Raw genomic sequence first — 18,921 nt, forward strand, 5'->3', positions numbered from 1 at the left:
TCCGCTTTTTGGGGCATTAAGACAACACTGATAAGTGGAGGGTTTTTTGGCAGGGAGGGAAGGAAACGTTGTTGAGTTGGTTTTTAACTGACGTGTCATTTTGTATTTTCATTTCAAATGGTGAACTTGGGCTGGAAAACTTCTAAGTTTAGGAAACATTATGAATTCATATGAATATTTACTGCCAAAGAATAAAAATCTCTTAGAATAAATAATGCAATGTTTCAAAAAGATAGCTACAAAAGTTATCTTTAAAACTTCATTTTTATTGTGAGCACGTTATCTGAAGTGCAATTTTTCTACTGACTTCATGGGAAAGAACTGGGGCACGCACTTATGAGAATAATTGTGATCCTCTCCAATTCAGCTTTTTCTTCTTGGAGTAACAGTCTGCCAAAACTAAACTGTTAAACACTACCTTGGACTCCCTGTTCACTCTGCAAAAATCTCCACTATAATTTAGCAGTACCTTCCTTTGTGAAACCTTATCATTAAATTGCCTTTCTCTGTCCTTATATTTTATGGCATTCTTAGGAGCTTCTAAGAAAATGTATTATTTACAAAGTGACCTAGGCCTTGCGTTTCTTTTGTATTTAAGTGTCTCCTGACAGGTTTTTTTTTCTCCTCTGTTATTTAAGTACCTGGGAAATGTTTTTCAACAAATTGACATGTCTGTGTCTCCATCTGTACACTGATTTAAGACATGGTTGCTTCAGGTCACCATCTCCCACATTGTCTTCTATTGTGACAAATGATTTCCTATGAAATTCTTATCAATCCATATAGTCTTATTGCATATCATCATTTTTCTAATGTCAGCTACGCTGATGAGAAAGGCCTTTCATCAGTTACTGAAGTCACAAACATTTGAGAATTAGCATTCTATCAGTGTTATTTAGGAGGACATTTGGAGTAGGAAAGTAAATAGAAATTGCATAAATCCGGCAGTATTTTTAGATGGATAAAATACTATAAAATACAACATATGTTGCAAAATATTAAAGAAATAAGTACCAGTAAAAGGGATCAAATAACGAAAGTGCAATGGGAGGGTAGAAAGATGGTGTAATTTCAGACTTTTAAGAAAAACTTTTTCTTGAGACTATGCACTTCTTCAGTATAGTTGTGTCTTTTGCAGTTATCTCCTTCTTCCAGGTTTTTCAAGAAAGGACACTTTTAAAAACCATACTTGGAAAAGAAAGAGCTAAATGATGCACTGCATGACTTACAGCATATTTTGACAAGGAAAAAAATCTCTCTTTTATGGTTTGTTTGCATTTTCAGTACGTTTATGCATTCAAATCAAGGTTCAACAATAAAGTAATATTAGAAGATAGAGAAAAGAAACTGACCGATACCTTTCAAGGTACCTCTCTGATAGTAACATATACAGAATTGGCATAAAGGCTGGTTTGAGAAGTATTCATCTGTTTTTTTCTAAAGGGCTAAGTTGTTCACTGTTGTGTTAATGACCACTTTGAATCAAATAAAAGAGGGACAAAAAAAGAAAAGGGATGAAAAGATCATTTTAAAAGCACACCTTATAAACCTGTTGAAAAGGAAGACTGTACTACGGATGACACGTGCTGTACGGGATTCTTCATTCTGAGATCTGGACAATGTTAAACCATCATCCATGTGACCTTCATGATGCATTATTGCCTGCAATACAAAAATAAAAAGCAGCCACTGCAAAATGAAACGTTCTTCACAAGTAAGAAATATAAAAACTCACATAGTAAAGTAGGCTAGGAAATCCATTTAAAAACAGGTAATCCCATGTTGTATTTTGTGTCCAAAGGACATGCCTATACTGAGCAAGCAGGTTCAGTGCCATAATAATCTCAAAGCCATAGCTTCTGTAAACAATATACTTTATAAAAAATAATTTAAAAAATCAAAAATCTAAGGGGTTTTTTTGTGCTGTTTGGTTTTTTCAACCTTAAAAATTAGTCCCCTTACACAGCAACAGATCCCTAAAGTACGGACATATTCAAAACAGGTATTCTCTACTAGTCATGATTTCCAAGGATGTTACTGGCCTTCTTCTCTGACTATGCCTTGAGTCACTACCAATAACTTAATAACATTTTTGCATGTTTAGTTATCATGACTCCGAAGGTATTCAATCCAATCTACATAAATATTTTAAACTCTTTTAGGTAAAAATATTTTTTTCATATGTACACACACACACACACAAACTCTTTATATTACTTACATAACCGAATTATTCAATAATGTATCTTATTTTGAATTATTTTAGAATTATTTAAGAATTACAATTATTAATTGTTAGTATTACAATCACTGAAATTTTACATTTACATAAAAACTTTCCTAAATATATATTATTTTAATATAAAATGCATATAGAATATTATGTGTGTGCATATAGATGCACACATATATATGATACAGATATATATATGTGTGTGTGTATAAAATTATAAGGCATGTCCTTCCAAGGATACCAGATTTTGCTCTAGCTTTGTAGTTCTGGCATATAAAACAGTCATAGAAAATACTATGTTGTGGATAAACATCACATTTTCTTTTATTTTTTAAAAGAAGGGTAAAACATTTTTTCCTTGCTGAGAAATAATTTCCCACAAATCTATACATCTACAATAACCACTAACGCAAATGTAGCTTCTGGAAAATGTGGTAGGTCATAAAAAGAATCTTTTTCCTACTTTATTATGCTGAGGTAGCATTCTGCTTGGCCATGGTTATTCTTTAAAAGAAGAAATCCCTCAGGGCTCAGGACTTGATCATTCCAGCCCAAAAGGTAACATGCTCACAACATGGAAAGAAAAGACTTGAACTAAAAGCCTCCTCAACCCAAACCACGGCACAGAGGAATTTTAGCATATTCTACAGGCTATTACTAATATTTTAGTTTGACATCAAGTATATATATATATATATATATATATATCCAGATTTTACGATGATTGTGGGTTACTGTCTACAGGGTAACACATGCACTTTGTTTGGCTTTCAGTTTAAAAATTCAGTACACCACCTAAGTTTTCAATATGTGACTAAAAAAACCAAAACCCTTTCCACAAAGACATGCTTAAAATATTTGAAAGACAGAAATCAGCTGTCTCCTGTAGTTCCCTTCATTTCCCCCTCCTTTGCCCTATCATACTGTGAGTGAATGAAATGCATTCCTCTTTACAGTCTTACCTTCCGCTGCACAGAACCCATTCTTACAGACTTTGCATCAGCTGATTGGTACGTGAGCCACAAGCCTGTATCTGCATGTTGTATGAAGCATATTGAATCCCCATATTTTATTTCAGGCGCTCCCATTCCATCCACCTCTTTTCTTGTCCCTATGTCCAACTTTTCCTGAAGAAGGAAAAAAAATGTATGCAAGAACAATAAGCAACATGTTAATATTTGCACAAAATATTAAATACTAGGCAATTGTCCCAAAAGGGACCTAAAAGAATATTTGAGATCCTTCTTTAATTAACTGATTAAAAAATGGCAGAAGTGTAACTTCTGGTTAAACGTTTAGGGAAAAGATGGAGAGAGAGATCCCATCCACACAAAAAACTGGTTTATTACACCAGGAAAACCGGTTGTGTTCATTTCACCTGCCTAGGAAAGAACTAGGATCATAACTGACAGTACCTGTCATTATTGAAACATAAAAGCTTACAAGAAAACAAATTCATTGAATGCCCTAGCTGAACCTCCAGCAGCTTTTCCTTGGGGATTTTGCTTTTTTTCCCACCCTGGAAAAGTTGAGCACCTCCCTACAATTTATTGCCAACTGTCACAGAGAGATGGCCTTTAACCTGTCACTGCCCGTTACTGCCCAACAATGGGCTCAGTATTTCCTGAGAAAAGAAATCCATTTCTGTGTGTTTGTGACTGGCCTGTTGACATGCTGTAGAAGAAGAATGGCATGACCACACGTCAGTACAGTTGGTGTCTTATACTGACAGCAGCAGTCATTTCAGGAGAGGAAATTCAGTATCCCAACCAATATTATAGTTTGTAACTATAATTTGAGGTGTTCCACAATATCCAGCTCTTCTAAGAACCAACTCCTTCCCCACAGACATCAGGTTATAAGACAAACAGCCTATGCATCCTGGTTCATGGCAGATCATCTATTTAATCTCTCCAAATTTATATGGTTCGACTAACTGATATACCTTGTCTGCCTGCACTACTTGTTAAATCCAAAGGTAAGTATGGAAAAAACACGTTACAAAGGATCAGTGTATATATCTAGTTAATTGTAGGAAGGATGTTAATGTAGTCGTGCCCAAAATTTCTCAGGGGACTTAGACCTTCACAGCAAGTTGGATCTGCCTGTTCCTGAGGCTGTCACCACTATCTCCATTTCAGATAAAAATCTTCTCCATGGAGAGTAACCAAAACCCCTTTGACTTATTAATTCTGATTCAACTGATCACATTATTGACATAGAAAATATTCATAATTTTTCTGGGAGGAGAGTGAATACATCACAATTGTTACAGTCGAATCTGAGACTACCGTAATACTGCAGCTGCCGATTTGCTCTCCCTTTCACAGCTTGAACGGTGCAGGCAAGTTCATTGGTGCAGTAACTCCCTGTGTTCTGCTTCTATGGATGCTCACATGCGCCCAAAGAAGAAGCTGCTTAGCTTTCACCACTGCTCAAAAAACCACCTGTGCAAATTGCAGGCCTATTCTAGGCCATACGTTCAGAGTGCAAGACGATCCCCTTAACAAAACACAGCCTCAACCTTCTCCGCTTCTCCTGATCAGCAGTAGAGGACAAGCCACTTCTTCGGTTCCTCAGGGTAATGTTACAAATACTGTGACCAAAACTTCTAAATGTTCTATTCTACTACAAGCAGGAAAGATTAGAAGAATGATTACACCATACACATGTGCCTTCACAATTGGGGGAGACAGCTTCACAATAAAAAATGACAAAGACTGGGTTTTTGAAATGAACAGAAAACAATCTCTAGTTTACTAAAGGATTTTTTTAAAGCATTGATTAAGTAAAAGGAGATGTCATGTAGCTAGATTTTCACCTTACAATTATGAATGCACTTTGAAACACTTAAAAAACCCACACACACCTCAGGTGAAATTCTTATTATTACTTTTCATAACATTAAGCTTCCAGATATAATATATTCAACAATTCAGATTATTAAACTGTTTCTGGATACAGACGTTAATTTCACTATCTTGTAAATGCCTGATTCCTTAAGTGCTGAAATTTTTATTAAAATCTCATGCATTGATACATAGTAATAACTGATTTATTAATCCATCTGATGCAAATTACTGAGTTATTGTGTGCTTCTATTTCATTAGTAGTTCATTATTTTGCTCATATCGTTTCTTTAAATCTTGTATTCAATTCTTTCAAAAGCTAGCACAAATAACCTCAACGCAATAACAGTTGGAAATTGAAAAGCTACTTGTAATAGGACATTGCACACAAATGATGATTCAGGAAAAAAATAAATTAGGTCCTGCTATCATGTGAAGAAATGGCAGTCTGATTTCAAGCTCCAGTCTTTTGAATTCTCTTCGTAACTAGAATTAGCGTGACCCTGTGCAAACATACTGTGCTTCTACATTGTAAGTTTTTCTTTTTTTCAAAGTCTTCCTCCTCGCAAGACTTTTCAAAGTCTTCCTCCTGATTTCTTAAGATATGAATATATGAATTCACAAGGGAATTATTATTATGAGGGATTATTAATTTAAAATATTATTCCGTACTTTTTCTTTAAATCTACTGACTCTAACAGAAAACAAAGGGGTTTGATATTGAAATCTTCATTCCAATTAGAATTAACGTTAAATTTACTTAGCATAGAAATTGCAGTGCCAACAATTTGCCAAACAAGATCTTTGTCCTCAGCTACATAAGTACACTGACCCTACTGTTCATGTAGGTTTAGAGCCCAGACTGAATTCAATCACATTCAGTTGAGCTCTTTCCTGCAAAATAAACATAGCAGCCAGGAGAGCATACAGTATGTCATGGTTTGGATTAAATATAGGAGAGAAATGGAAAGGTAGGGGATGGTGTGGGCGCAGCAGGCATCACAGCATTCACTTGGGAGCTTCAAGACATTGAGCTTTTTTGGGGAGTAAACAAGAACCACAAATTGTTTATAAAGGGAAAGGTTTGAACGGAGTACTGGATTCATGCCAACAAACAGCAGGTAGCTGAGAAACATCAAATGAATCAGTCTCATTATCTACTCTAAAATAGTTCATCAGTGAAAATCAGGACCTGAGAAACAGCAGAAATCACCATGTCACCATTTAATAATTGCATATCGGTATAGACATTATGCGATGCAAGTTTCCAGCCCACTACACTCTTACCATAACCTGTCACTACATAACCATCTGCTAATTCTTCCTACAGCATATTTACAAATAAAAGCTTCGGCTTTATTTGCAGTCTAGGCCCATTCTCAGACCATCAGTTGTTTCTAAATAAAGATCAAAAATCTTCATTCACTACACTTGAACAAACCGAAACAGCTGTTTTTTGCAACAACTTATAAGCTACCTCAGTAATGCAAAGCAACAAGAACGCATTGGAAACAAACAAGTTTATTGAACAATACGCCAGATTTTCCTCAGAAGAATGTGCTCTTTATGAACAGTTCATGAACATCATGAACCATCATGAACATGATTGGCTGTTTACAAACAGACAATCTTCCCACATTTGTTGCGGGATAAATGGAAAAAATAATTTTAAATCATTTTATCTTAACGTTGAAAAAAATTATTCTGTGAAAACTCACCTTAATTATGTTATTTCACTTTAATGTTTCTGTTTAATTCCTTATAACATTCTGAAATGGATTCCCATGATTAAGGCTTGTCCTTTCAATTTTATCTCTTGTCATCTGACCCAACCTATCCCTTCTGTGGCACACTTTCAGGACTCATATTCTAGCAGATCTCATTGACTGGAAGAAGGTAATTCATGACTGCTTTTTCATCTGACATTAGTACATTTCCTATGAAATTTTATTAAGAAACAGGTGAAGATATAAAAATACAAGCCATAAAATTTGATTAAAATTTATGTATTTCCACTGGAAAGGACTGGGGACAGGAAAAGCAGACTTTGTGCTGAATGTATAAACTTTTCTAAATTAGCAAAATTACCTTATTTCAGTAAAAAAGCGATATTAAGCTCATGCTTTTTATCAAAAAGAATCAATATTTAGCAAATGCAAGAGCGAAAAAAAGATCCAGAGAATTTAATCACTACAAACTCAAGTCTATAAAAAGAGCTTTGTTTGGGGAATAAATTGTAGGTATCTGTGGACATCCTGTGCTTAGCAAAGTGAGATTACAATAGAGAAATAAGGATTTTCTGAATTGCCTGAAAAACTAATATAATTCTCATTTAATGATAATTATTAGGGCAATATATAATAACCAGAGGATAAAGCCCAATTCCCAGAAAAACAAATAATGAAAAGACTGTTAGCTCTTCAGAATACCCATGCCTTCTGAGTGCTGTTTGGCTTGTGATGTTTTTAAGCTTTCACATTTCTTTATTTTGCTGATATTAAAAGAATTTTAACATGTAAGAAGATTCTGATCTAATTTTTAAATTTCCATACCAGAATGTTTTGGTTTGGGGGGGGGGGGTGGGGGTGGGGGGGGGGTGGGTGAAAAGCAAACACATGTGTGTAGCATTTACATTTGTATCTGAGTCTTCAGATTTACAGGGGGATACATTTTCAATATTTTCTCTGCAAACATGAAAGCTGCTTCTCATTTGGAAACTGAAATTGTCATCTATGCATCCTGAAGCAACTGAGTCTTTAACACTGCAAATAAGGGTATTCTTCCCCCATATCTGGTTTTGCCTACTTAGATCTATCTTATCTATAGCACAACTAGTGAGATCTTCATAATTTTCCCTTCTACTACTTTTCAGGTAGTGGAAGGAAGAATTAAGACTATGGCAAAAAAATGACTTTAATTGATATAAGAAAGATCCAGCCATTTGACATACTCCCAACTATTAACATATTCAGGTATTGCACTCTGTATTCAACAGAGAAGATTAGGTGCTGCCTCTTATCCAGGAGTAATTATTTTGGGCTAACTACATGCAACAACAAAAGTGAAAGGTTGGATGGTTTGTCCATACATGCTCGAAGTAAAAGAGACCCCTAAAGCTGCTTATCTTCTCTACAGAAGCTTTTCTAGGACTGTTATAATTTTAAAATATTTAATTAATGCTCTTTTCCAGAGAGGGAAGGCACCTAAAAATTTTTAATGTCTGTATCCTAATGAAGTAAAACATTACAGTCCTTTAAGAAGTCCTAAGCAGGAGACTGGATTCATCCTCAGCAATGAAGAGCAAAGCATTTACTCCTCCCCTGTGGCATCTCCATAGTTCCTTCCAAATAAGTCTTTTGTTAAAATGAGCATTGATATCCACAAATTGAACATCAAATATGATTTTCCAAATTTCCAATTTCTTTGAAAATCCATATTTAAATATGAGTAACATAATATCTGCCACGTCCTGACTAGCTTATAGACCCTTCTTAAAATACTGTCATGTTACTTTGAGAATTGATTACCATAACATGTCCCTGCTCAGCATAGAATAGGTTTGGTAACTTAACAACAACTAAATCAAAAAAATGTAACTGTTTATTTTCGATGTGGTAGAACAAAACCGTTTCAAAATATAAATCCTCAAAATACTTCCAAATAAGACTTCAAAATTCAGGTTGAAAAAAAAAAACAATGAAGAAACTTCAAATTCAACATTGTCTAATCTCCAAAACACATGTGCATATGCTACTTAGAAAACAGAGACGAACCTCCTTCTCTGTATCAGCAAAAAAATACTCTCTGCACTGCTAAAAATTCTTGCCTTCAAGTATTTTTTTGACTAAATAATCCATGTAACAGTACAGTGCAGTATATTGCACTCTTTTCAGAGTAACCCTCGCTGAAGACTCCATCTTGAGAAGCAGTGAATGAGTTACTTTATTCCTCTTGCTTCAAAGCAGAACAGCTGTTGAGATCTACAGTAACTGAAACAGGAATTCCTCAATATAGTTGTATTGCATTGTCTTAAAATATTTAAGTATTTCTATGGATTTTCTAACTGGTTTAACAAAATACATTGTCTAGGTCTCAAAACCATTACCTGAACAAGTCTTTGTTATCAGAGTGTAAGAGTTTGTATACCTGCATTCAGGTATATATTAATTTCTTATCTTGCCAAGCAGACAAATAATTAACAATATATAAGGTAAATGCTACAGAGAGGTTATTGAATAATTCTGTTTATTATTATTATTCTATATTTCAGAAGATTTTTTTTAAAAAAAAAAAAACAACATTATGGAAAATTTTCAGGAACATCATGCTGTAGGTGAAAAGGTAAGAGAAATCAAAGGATATTAAAGAATTTATCATAGTATTATTTTAAACAGTAAATGCTTACCGAAGGTTTCAAATGAAAATTCAAACTATGGTAACTTTAAATTAGACTACAGTAAAATATCTGATGAAAGAAATCCTGATTTTCCCATTTGATTTAAATTACCCACAACACTCTAAATTTTTCCTGTCAGGCAACAGATCTGCAGTGAAGTACCGGGGAAGTTCACCAGGAAAACACAAACAAACAAAAGTAAAAAAAAAAAAAAAAAAAAAAACAAAAAACCCACAAACAAACAAACAAAAAAAAAAAACAACAAAAGACCCAAACAACCAGCCCACAAACAAACAGCCAGGCAGCATTTCCCAAAGAAAGTATGATAAGAGAAGCTTTCTAGATATTAATTATGCTGAGGTTTGGGTTTTTTTAATCAATCAAAAGGCATAAGGCTCTGATAATTCATGCAGTAGGGAATATTTAATTCTTGCTTACTGAAGAGATTGGAATTACTACTAGTTTATATAAATGCTGCACTGATTCCATACCTTGGAAGACCGAAAACAGAATGCTGTAGATTTTACATCCGCTTTCTCTTTGTCTGTAAGAAGAAGACTCTTGTCATCCAGGAGACTTAAATATTTTCCTGTTGTTATATGTCTTAGTCTGAATGGCTGTCCCCATCTAATGTGGCTGCCACTCCACCTAAGAAAGTTCATAGGAAACGTTTGTTTTTTTAAAACAAAATATAGATTTTAACTACTGTCAAAAATATTTTAAAGTACATCACATTGCCAACTAGTCAGTAAAAGGATAAAATTCTAAATGTTGGATTATCAGCAAAAGAATAGCTACTTTGTTGTTATCTCCCATAAAACCATTCTAATAAATAATCTTAACCTCTTCCTTTGCAGAGGCTGCCTTGGTTCAGACTGAATTCCTTTTGAGAGAAGATACAGATCGCCTACGGAAAAGGAGGCTTATGCTGTGCACAAAGAGCTTAGATCTGCCAGTTCCCTCTCCAGCATTTCATCTACCAGCAGACGGGTTTGTTCACTCTCCCAGAGCCCTCTCCTTTCAGTAGTAAGCACACTTTAGGCACACATTAAATAGCATGCAAAGAACAAAGTACCTAAATAAAACAATCCTCCAAAAATAAATTTTAAAAATTATTAAGCAAAGACTTGCCCAGATTCCTCATATTCTATAGGAGGAAATGAAGTAAGAAAGGCAAAGATTTTCTAAGTTCCCCAAGAACTCCTCAAGTTGAAATAGAGGTTGCAGGTTTCTAACTTTTTGCCTTAAACTGAAAAGTCAGCTCTTTTCTTCCTTATTAACTCCTCAAGATAAATTTGTGTAGGGGTTACTAAGGAGGATGCATTTCACAAAGCCTTTTCAGGAGGCTTCTCAAATATTCCTTAGATTGGACAACTGCCACAGCTAGGATGTTTTCCTGCATCTTCACAAAACTTTCTTCAGTCTTATATCTTCAAAGGTTTACACTTCGGATGCATTTGCAGATTGCTTTTTGGAGAGGAAATCATATATTTATTTTGTGTTTGCAAAATGCCCATCATAATGGAGTTATGACACACTGCCAAGGTTCTAGTATGTTTCCACAAATACTAGTAATTCTCTATGCTTACTGTGGCTTGAAATAGCTTAAAATTATCAACAAACATCCACATAATATCAATGAAATATACAAACGCATCGTTATGAACTTAACCTGATTATAAGCTTAGTCTTATTTCAGAATTTTGTATTACTGCATCATCTTACTTGCATTTAAACTAATCCCAGGTACAGCATTTAAAAACACAAAAAGCTGCTATGCATGTGTTTTGTTTATATTCATGTACTAGTCTGAAAATCCCTTAAGTTAGCACTTACACAGGTTTAAGTCATTTTCATTTTCCCTGACACATACATATAGCAGATTAAAGCACTTACCTATTAAATACAAATATCCATTTGTTTAAACATGTCTTCTTAAGAGTTGACTGTACTGTATGCAAAGTATGCAAAAGTGATTTGGCAGGCATTTTTAAAGTGCAGGAGTTTTCAAAACGCAAGAGCAATTCCTGGCTTCTGTTTTGTAACACTTCACTAATTAAACTTCTAAACCTTTTTAGTTATTGGTTTTAAAAAAGCCAAAAGAATTAAGAGGCTTTCCTCTCAACTATTTCCTTTTGTAAACTAAATAGTCTCTTCTGTCTAAGTTGAGGGGAGAGGACTTTGGGGAGGAAAGGAATGTGGAACATTTATATCTGAGAAATGCATTTCTTTTTTTTCTGTCTTCTACGCAGCAAAATCAGTATACTCCACAAAAGCACGCCTAAGTACCAGTGTTCTAGCACAACTTCTGCTTCTCAATTAAGGAAAATGTCAGGTCATGAATCTCAGCTATTGTATTGCTGGGTCTGGGAAAACACATCAGCTCTGCACCTTTCATATTATGGGCCATGCTGGGGAGCTGCCTTTTCTCTAGTCTGATTCAATTTTCTCTTGGACCAAATAGCTATGGACCATAAGAAAAAGAAAATAATAAGTGTAATGCAACCGAGCCATGCCCCTAATTCATGCCTGTGGGACAGGAAAAAGGACAATTCAGGCGCACTTACAAGAAAAGTGAGACACTTTTGAGCAGAAAGTATCTTGTGAAACTATTTCTGACTACTACTAAAAATTCTTTTCTGCAATGTGAGAATATGATCCCTGTCACCTTTTGGGAAAGAAAGCAACGCTGGACAATAGTATCTGGCGTCCCATGGCAGGGCATCCCAAGAGGCAGTTTACATGTGCAATTTTTAAGAGAGTTCTCCACTAATGAGGACAATTCAGAAACAATGATTCCTTCAGAATCATATAAAATTAACAGAATAAATATTATATCTGCAGTCATTCTGCGAAGGACTAGAAGTGATGGAGGACTTCAGGCATGCATATACTAAGTTACAAACTGAAGCATCTGCATGAATAGTAATGTGCCTGCAATTCAGCAATGAATGTATACAGCTATTAGAATATCATACAGGAAAACAGGGAGGTGAAGGACTTGCAGGAGAGAGTGTTATTCTTGGGATTTTATTTGGGGTTTTTTTTCCTGGTAAGTCACGTTCCTTAAAAAGAAAGATTACCACTACTCTCGCTTATTTGTTTTGATAATTCTCACAATTTCTCTCAGTCATGTATGTTCAAATGTTTACACCTCTAAAGTTTGTATACAATGCCTGTCAAAGTGAGATATATGACAGCCAAAAGAGAAACATGTAATTTCTCAAATCCACACATTGGTCCAGTACCAATGCTTATTTGGTAAGCATGCAATGAGGAAAATAAAAAGCCAGAGATCCTTTCACAGTTTCATTTTTGTCACTTAAGCACTTGCAAGGTCAATTTCAGTCTAAAGTAAAAATCTCACTGCCCTACCAGTGACATTTAACATCATCCTATTAAATAAAATGCACACACAGGAAACAGCATCATTAGAGTGTAACCTTTCCCTAAGCTGCCCTGATTTAATATCTAAAAAGCAATCATTTATTAGTCACTAGAAATTTAATCACAGGCACATATTGTAATACAATTTAAGTGCAATTTTGCAGCGCAATTACTTTAACAAACAAGGCACAATTCCTTACTATCATTCCAACACTTCCAACAACGCAAGGTAGCCTTTTTTCTGTAAATTTTTGCCTTTCGAGACTTACAAATGGCTTAAACAAGTAAGGGGGTGGCACACATGAATTATTATTTTTAAGGAAAGCAGTTCTGATTATGTCATGTATATGTGTTAAAAATGTAAATTGGGAATTCACTAACGGCTATAACAACTGCAAAAAAAATAATCAGAACACGCACAGCATCTGTGTTAACACACACTTGCTACAGGAAGTTGTTTAATTTTTCATGAAAGTGATATAGAGCACTTTTTGAAGACTATTTTAGTATTATCAGTTTTGTTTTACAGTTATCAAACTGATTTTATAGGAACACTCTTACTATATAAGAAATGCCCCACCAAATGGACTTCCTTTTCTGGGCGAGATTTTACTTACGCAACTCTTAGAGTCTCTAGTCGCCAAAGGGAACGAGCGTGAATTGACACAGCACCACCTTCATAATGGACAGTCCTGAAAACCAAGCAAAGGCACAGACTAAATGCTCGGCTCTGTTGGAAAAAGTCACCATATTTGTTTGCTCATTTAACTGCATCTCTCACTTTCAGACTGACAAAACAATTACCTCAACTGTCAGATTCATAGGTTACCAGATTCAAAACCAGCTCTTATCAATTAAACCTTCAGACTTTGTTACTCAAATTTTGTTTTAATTGTCATTAGTATCCATTATTGTGATATTCATAACAACAAGATTTATACAGTGTTCGCTTAGATAACTTTCTTAGTGTTTTAGTGATAGAGAATCCGGGGCCGGGGGAGGGGGGGAATTTAAAAAAAAAAAAAAATCAATAGCCTGATAACTACAATATTTCTAGATTACAATAAAAAAACAAATATCAAATGATAATAAAGATCTGTGATCACTGCATACATCTCACATAAAAGGCAGCCTTTTCTCATAGCTCGTACTATTAAAATAACCATGCAACTTATTACATTGAATTATTAAAATTCATTTATTTGGCACTGTGTTTTATTGTCATAGCACCTGAAGTTTCACAACCACGCCAATACAGTCTTCACACATCTCAGATGTTAACAGCTTCCTATTTCCAAATTTTAATATGTAATGAGCCATCTAGCTCCTGCACATGTCCAGCAATCTAAGTGCTTCTGAAAAAAGTCAATTAAGCCTAAAAATGGTTGGGTTCTTTTTTCTCCATTTTTCTACACACAGATAAGTGACCTGTACTGGATCCACAAAATGGTTTAGATTTATCATCACCAAAAGCCCCGAGTAGGCAAACTGGCTTATCAACAAAGTAAACACCGAGGAACACGGTGACTTTTAAGCACTGCCACTCTAGATGTAGGCAGACGTTCTTTGGACTGCTTCGTGCCCGCACCTTTATTTCTGCCCTAAGACATTGCCAGATTTTAAAAACTTTCCTTTGTGAAAATGAATAAAGGAATCACTTATGCAAAGGAGTGCTGTCACTATGCTTATTAGATCAAGCTTGTCAGGGACCACTGCCAAAGAATGGCATAGTTTTATGGATCCTGGAAGAGCTTATGGATTCACTAAATGTTGTGATCTTCAGCCAAGACCAGGCACTGCCAAAAATAGCCAGAGGCATAACTTCAGGGAATACTAATATCGAAATTGTAGGCATTTTGCATTGTTTGTTAGAAGCAATTTTTTGGGGACCACAATTTGGAATCAGGTACCTAGTACTTACTAGGCTTTAACTTCCAAAGTCCTCCTGTGGATATAATATACAGGGACTGAATGCTTATTAGCACAGAGGAAAACCCAGTATTGAAGGAGATGGTTGGGTGTAGGGTGTTTGTTTGCAGACTTTGGGGGGAGCAGTTGTTGTTGTTTTTTGTGGGTTTGTTTGTTTTTTTTAAAGTTGAAACATTCTGATTAGATCCTGGTTTATTTCAATACGAACCTCACTGACAAAAATGCATTTAGATTTCTTGTACTTGAGGGATAAAAGTCAACAGTAAAGGCTCAGCAAAAGTATAAGTGACAGCAGTCTGGAGGGGGACTCAAAAAGAGCTGGGGACTGGAGAGCTAGGGATCAAGGGTCCCTACCAGGAAGGTAAAAAAAGAGAAGCCCAGAGATTTGGGCTGTTGTGGTTTGGGCCCTCAAACCAGGAGAGGGGTGAAGAGCAGCAAGACTTTGTATGGGCAGGAAAGAAGATACATGCTACAAACAACCAAGTTGGCACAAAGCACTAGAACAGGGTGTAAGCTCTTGTATCTTTATCTAGATATTGTCTTCTCTACAGAAAAGATGGTAAGGAAAAGGTGGCTTTGAATAAAAGATATCTCTTATTCATTGAAGGGCAAGTCACTTTGTCTTTACCATAACAGCATGTATACTAACCGTTGCCCCACAGCAGCTGAATAAATTCATAACTTAGACCGTCTCATACTTCTTTATTCTAAGAAATCCAAAGTTGATTTTTAACTCGTTTCATTAAAATAGATGTAGTAAACTGCTCTGAGATTGCTCAGACGAACTTCCTTACAACCTGCTCTAAATAAAAACATTATTTTATAGGATGCACCTCATCTTTTTACATACTCTCGACAACTGTTTTAGTGATGAAAAGAAAGCATATTTCATAACATTTTAATGCTTCCTGAAACTGACACTGGTAAGCCATAGCAGATACTGATATTACTAGGTCAAATGGAACATTGCTTTTAATGACATGTGAATAACCCAGAAAAATTCTTTATCAAAGATTTACTACAGATTTACATTGACAGGATGGAAAAAATAAAATTTCAAGTTATGAAGTGCACAGAAGATGCACATTTCTTGCCAAACAGTAGAGAAAAGCTGTGAATTACTATGAATTATTATGAAAATATAAATAATGTAAATGCGTGAGGAAATTAAAAATAACAGCAGAAAGAGAGGGCAACAGGGGATACAATGAGTTATAGTCTTCCCCTAGAAAGCTCGGGTTACCTTATACCTTCTGAGCCATACCCGTAACACTAATTCCTGACATTTTTTTCTATTCTTTCCAAAGCATTTTATTTGCATAGTCTACATTTATGGAATAAGAATATTAAACACCTTTGTTTCAAATGAAAATATCCATAAGGAATTCAGAACCTTTGAGAATTTTCAGTTCATCCTTACTATAAACTTTAATCTAGTTAATTAGTTGGTGTAATGAAGTAATTTTTGGTCTGACCTATGACTGTAAGTTAAATTTAAAACATTATTATTTACTTGACTATGCCGTCATCTATTTAATTCCCCTTAATACAAACAGTCACTAGAGCCGGAACTGGCCGCCCCGTTTGCCTGACAGCGCCGGGGCTGTCACTGCAGCACCACGGACAGCGCAATCACCCCGCTGGGTGAAAACGTTCCGAATTCACCTCTCCGTTACAAATTATCCTTCACGCGGCCTTTCCGGCGTACTACAGACCTCAATAGCTCCTAAGACCATATCAAAGAGTGTATTTTACCTTTCTGAAGAGAATAGCATGGAAAGGAAAATAAAAAGGAGCTGGGATTGGCTAAGTCATGTTGATTTTGACTTTCATCCCTTTACAACCCTGTCTATTCATTTCTGAGACTAACACAAAACATTCAGTATAATTTACAAAGGCCGTAATGTAATATGTTTAACCCAAAGAAACTCTTGAAGGCAGAAGTGACAAAACTGCTTCTGGAAATGAGGCTAGACATATACATTCCCTCCTGAAGGCCTATTCTGATTGGATGGTTTGATAACTTGGAGTCTGTTCCACCTCAAAGGATACTTTGCAAAAGCCAGAAGCACTTTGCTCCCTCTCACAGGTAATTTCTTTCTGTAACAATGTATCTCTTAAGGGTCCAAAATTGCACTGCAGTCATCACTTTAAAGTACATACTGCAAATCAAAATCCAAATGAGTTGCAACGGGAACATTTGTGGCCCCCTCCTACGCTGTGAACTATGAATACTCACAGCACTGCTTCAGTGTGGACTTTAAGTTCTAAAAGAATAGGAATGATTGGGGTATGATAAAGAGCAAGTACCACAACCCAATTTAAAAAAAAAAAAAAACAGACCAACAAATAATTTTGATTACATACTTCCGCTGCTATTTGCCATTAATTTTGGGGGACTTTTAAGTTAAAAAAAAAAAAAACAACAAACTCAAAACTGCAAAGTAATCAAAAACTTTGCAGTCATGCAAAGCACTGTGTTAAAACTGGCTGACAATTTTACAGGAAAATAAAAATGATACATGTAAATACAACAATGTCAAAAATGTGAAATAATTCCTCTTAACTGAACAGTAAAAAAAGGGGGGCTGTTGACAACTCAGTTGTGATGGGGAAAAAAAAATCTGCTTGCTTATTGCAAAACTTTTAAAATCTCTGCTGCACAACCTGAATTTATTATGAACACTTCTTGCAAAAAAATTTAATTAAGAATGAAACAATGGTAAACAATTTCAGTTTCAATGTATACCTGCCCTAAACAGCACCTTTCACCATTATTAGTTTATTCATTCCTCTGATATTATACATTCACAAGTGAGTACTCAATACTATAATTACCAAATAAGGGTTTAAAAAAAAAAAAAAAGTGTGTCACAATTTCAACAGGGAAAAATGCCAAATGAAAGCAAAGACCATTTTAAGGTACCTGTAATATAAACAGTGATTTAAATCATCTGCTGGATAATTGTATACAACACTCCACCCAAAAAAAGAAGTATGAAAAATTATTAACAAATTTCTCAAGTATGAAACAGGAGGAAAATCTGATTCCAGCTAGATTTTTTTTTTTGGGGGGGGGGGGGGGGGTGGCGGGGGGGGGGGGGAGTAGTTCAGGCAATAAAATCCTATTTTACTATTTTTCTTGAGTTACTACTGCAAGAATCTGTTTAAATCAGTCCTATTACACAAATACTCAAAGTTGTCTTAAACTATTTATAGTTCAGAGATGTAATCTTTGAACAACGTCTCACTGGTGTTACGTCAAGAGCCAAGTATCACTATATAAAAGGCAGCATTATCAGAGATTACTCAAGATTTCTCACCAATTTTGACCAAATTCAGCTGGAAAGCAGCAGCAAACCGGTTCTTCCAGGCACCATCTTCACTGGGAATTTCAATGCACCAAGACACAACAGCCTGGGCAATATGTAGCCCAGGCACTTTGCCTCTGTGCTTATTACCCTGCCACATGCCTGCACCTGCTGCTGGCAGGGCAGAAGGTTCATACTGCTGAGACAGCACACCACCACTGCCTGCAGGAGGGAGGAGGCAAGGGAGCAGCCTCTGCTCTAGCAGCCTGCAGCTCCATGACAGCTCCCCCTCTTTCCAGAACCGAGGGGCCATGGCCAAGCACTGAGAAGACAACACAGGGTGGACTGCACATGCAAGAAACATCACTAGGGCTACCCAGTGCAGGCCAAAGGAGCTTCCTGGATCTTGATTCCTGGAGGGAGGGAACACCACTATCCTCCTAACCAGCCTCTCACCTTGGGCAAATACCTGCTTTGCCTGTGTCAAAAGCTGGTCCTGAACATTGCTCTTTTCCCAGTGCTCATTGTGCAATTACATCTCACCACTCAATAGCAAAGTCCCTCTTCCAAAAATACAATTCCACCCTACCTTCTAGTGGTCACCGTAGCACAATTTCAGGAGCACATGGAGGGACACACAAGCTCAACAATTAAGCAAGAGAACACAGTACACATTCAGAAAAAAAATGTGAGACACTTTTAATACGCTGTTTCTATGACTATTTCTGCCACTGTACTAGGCCTTTTCCAGTGCAGGTTTGGATGACCTCGCCTCCGGGGAAGCTTTGTTAGGTACTGTAATCATGAATACAGTAT

The 18,921-nt window shown here is 35.9% G+C and overlaps 1 protein-coding gene across 9 annotated transcripts in view; it reads right to left on the reverse strand.

Annotated features, from left to right (window-relative positions):
- RYR2 (ryanodine receptor 2) overlaps positions 1 to 18,921 on the reverse strand; it is a 422,851-nt gene that overhangs the window by 214,223 nt on the left and 189,707 nt on the right. For all 9 annotated transcript variants that reach the window (XM_074580040.1, XM_074580034.1, XM_074580039.1 and 6 more), the window contains 4 exons: positions 13,483 to 13,557; positions 9,970 to 10,126; positions 3,196 to 3,360; positions 1,541 to 1,662 (listed from right to left, as the gene is read on the reverse strand). In XM_074580040.1, coding sequence (XP_074436141.1) covers positions 1,541 to 1,662; positions 3,196 to 3,360; positions 9,970 to 10,126; positions 13,483 to 13,557 — 519 coding nt within the window. The remainder of the gene's footprint in view (positions 1 to 1,540; positions 1,663 to 3,195; positions 3,361 to 9,969; positions 10,127 to 13,482; positions 13,558 to 18,921) is intronic.

Source organism: Larus michahellis, chromosome 3 (genome assembly GCF_964199755.1).
Source record: "Larus michahellis chromosome 3, bLarMic1.1, whole genome shotgun sequence".
Taxonomy (NCBI): domain Eukaryota; kingdom Metazoa; phylum Chordata; class Aves; order Charadriiformes; family Laridae; genus Larus; species Larus michahellis.